The sequence below is a fragment of the Triticum urartu genome, chromosome 5 (genome assembly GCF_003073215.2).
Source record: "Triticum urartu cultivar G1812 chromosome 5, Tu2.1, whole genome shotgun sequence".
Classification (NCBI taxonomy): domain Eukaryota; kingdom Viridiplantae; phylum Streptophyta; class Magnoliopsida; order Poales; family Poaceae; genus Triticum; species Triticum urartu.
This window is the reverse complement of record NC_053026.1, coordinates 556,285,276-556,288,252: the sequence shown is the minus strand read 5'-3', so window position 1 is coordinate 556,288,252 and position 2,977 is coordinate 556,285,276. Positions and strand designations below refer to the sequence as shown.

The 2,977-nt window shown below is 52.8% G+C and overlaps 1 protein-coding gene across 1 annotated transcript; it reads right to left on the bottom strand.

Annotated features, from left to right (window-relative positions):
* Nucleotides 1–1,321: 1,321 nt before the first annotated feature.
* On the bottom strand, nt 1,322–2,511 carry LOC125507373 (GDSL esterase/lipase At4g10955-like). Its single transcript, XM_048671962.1, has 2 exons — nt 2,420–2,511; nt 1,322–2,298 (listed from the first exon to the last, which is right to left on the bottom strand). The coding sequence occupies exons 1-2, from the start codon at nt 2,509–2,511 to the stop codon at nt 1,338–1,340; spliced, it is 1,053 nt and encodes a 350-aa protein (XP_048527919.1). The 3' UTR covers nt 1,322–1,337.
* Nucleotides 2,512–2,977: the final 466 nt, after the last annotated feature.

The following is a 2,977-nucleotide window of genomic DNA, read 5'->3' as shown; positions in this document are numbered from 1 at the left end:
GGAGGTGGGAACCCTAGATGGGGCGCCCCAAACCCCCTGGTCACGTGGGATTAGGTGAGGGGGGCGCACAGCCCCTTAGTGGGCTGGTTTGCCCCCTTCCCTTGGCCCATGAAGCCCCCCAACACTTGCCGGGGCTCCCGAAACACCTTGCGGTCATGCTGGTCATCACCCGGTACCTCCGGAACACTCCCGGACTCCAAAACCCTTCGTCCAATATATCAATCTTTACCTCCGGACCATTCCGGAACTCCTCGTGACGTCCGGGATCTCATCCGGGACTCCGAACAACATTCGGTAACCACATACAAGCTTCCTTTATAACCCTAGCGTCACCGAACCTTAAGTGTGTAGACCCTACGGGTTCGGGAGACATGCAGACATGACCGAGATGACTCTCCGGTCAATAACCAACAGCGGGATCTGAATACTCATGTTGGCTCCCACATGTTCCACGATGATCTCATCGGATGAACCACGATGTCAAGGACTTAATCAATCCCGTATACAATTCCCTTTGTCTAGCGGTTCGATACTTGCCCGAGATTCGATCGTCGGTATCCCGATACCTTGTTCAATCTCGTTACCGGCAAGTCTCTTTACTCGTTACGTAACACATCATCCCGTGATCAACTCCTTGATCACATTGTGCACATTATGATGATGTCCTACCAAGTGGGCCCAGAGATACCTCTCCGTCACACGGAGTGACAAATCCCAGTCTCGATTCGTGCCAACTCAACAGACACTCTCGGAGATACCTGTTGTGTACCTTTATAGCCACCCAGTTACGTTGTGACGTTTGGCACACCCAAAGTATTCCTACGGTATCCGGGAGTTGCACAATCTCATGGTCTAAGGAAATGATACTTGACATTAGGAAAGCTTTAGCACACGAACTACACGATCTAGTGCTATGCTTAGGATTGGGTCTTGTCCATCACATCATTCTCCTAATGATGTGATCCCGTTATCAACGACATCTAATGTCCATGGTCAGGAAACCGTAACCATCTGTTGATCAATGAGCTAGTCAACTAGAGGCTTACTAGGGATATGGTGTTGTCTATGTATCCACACATGTATCTGAGTTTCCTATCAATACAATTCTAGTATGGATAATAAACGATTATCATGAATAAGGAAATATAATAATAACTAATTTATTATTGCCTCTAGGGCATATTTCCAACACCAGCTGCCCCTCAAGAGGCGCGCCACGGGCGCGCCCCAACCCCTAGTGGATCTTAAAGCGATATTGGAGGACTAGGGTTGCAGGGCCTGGGTGCAAGTGCTTTAAAAATCCACGTCCGTAGTTTATGCTTCAGGTACCAGGGTACCTATAACGTGTGCCGGCGCCCGTTGTCCGGTTTCCACCACTGCTGGAGGCCGTGCGCATCGAGGCTGGTTTGCGCGGTCTTCCACAGCATCGCCGATGGCAGGAGATGCAGCCGCTCCTTGTCCTTGCCAAGCAGGCTCCAGAGCATGTCGCGGTACGACAGTGTCATGGACTTGCTTGCAACGCAGGGAAAGCGGGAGTGAAAGCGGTCCACGAACTGCTGCCGCAGCTCGAAGTAGTCGATGAAGCCCTGGCAGATCCAGTCCTTCTCGTGCAGGTACAGATTCGGCACCCATGGGGAAAGCCGGTCGAACAGCTTCTCCATGCGCTCCCGGTGGCAACCCGAGACCGTCGCCGCACCGGCCTTGAAGAAGTAACTCGTGAAGTGCAGGTGCCTCTTGGCCACGTCCTGCGCGTTCAGCAAGTTCATCGCCGCCGTCAGCGACACCTGCGGCGGGTTGAAGAGGAAGGTAGGGAGGTTGAGCTCCCGCCTCTCCATCATGTCCCGCCCCACGTCCAGTGCCAGCGAAGCGCCGAGAGAGTGCCCGGCGAGCCAGACGTCGGCGCTTCCTAGGCCGGCTTGGCAATCCATAAGTTCGTCGACCGCCCGGCACGCTAGCTTGGAGCGTGTGCCATTCTTCGGTTTGTTGATCAATATTTCGAAGTCATGGTAGAGGTCTTTGATCACCACCTTCCACTCGGGATGCCTGAGCATGGTGCCCCTGAAGGCGACGACATACCGTGGAGCGGCTGGGTGGCGGGGGCCGGGCACGTGCTCGTAGATGGCACCATAGATGGACCTGCCCTCCGTGAGTTTCTGGTTGATGCTGAAGTGAAAACTCTCCCACCACGCCGGCGCCAGCGCCGCCGCCTCCGACCTGCCCATCGCTCTGTCGCTCTCGAGGACGTAAGCGCCTTTGACCATGCAGGCGACGATGCAGCGGCGGTGCTCCTCGTTGCCCCTGTGACACTCATGCATGTGGAGAGATCAGATCAGGCTATGGCGCTATGCAGTGCCTATATATGCATGATTGCCGCGGCCGCAGCACAGATACTAAAATCGCGCTGGCGCATATAACGTACCAGTCGATCATCGCCGCAGAAGAACCGGCGCGCACGATATGCTTGAGCGCATCCGCGTTAAAGCGGTCGGCGGTGTTTGAATTTGAACCCATCGGTCAATATGATGCGCTTGATCGAGATCGACCTACCTAGCTGGGGGTCTGAGGTGGTAGAAGCTAAGCTAGGTATGATCCACAACCTGAGCTTGTTTTGGTTGTATACTACTGAGCTTTACTGCTTTGATTGTGCTGAAGTTGCTGTGAAAACTTGCTTATATATACTCCGTTTACAAGTAGTTTCGAAAATCTACTCGTCATTGTTGGGAAGAAACAGAGAAGAAGATGGCAAGTCAACTCGGTCGTAACTGTCTAACAGACCCAGTCACTAACATGACATGCTCTTGCACGCAGAACCATAAGAGTATTAGCCAAGTGGTGGAGTGTATAGAACGATGTATGGCTCCCCATCTTCTCTTAATACAAAAGACACGCGGCTTGTGTGTTTCTGAAAGGAAAGAAAAAAAGGCAAGTGGAGTGTAGATACGTACGTACTCACTCTTCGAATAGACAAGATCATGTC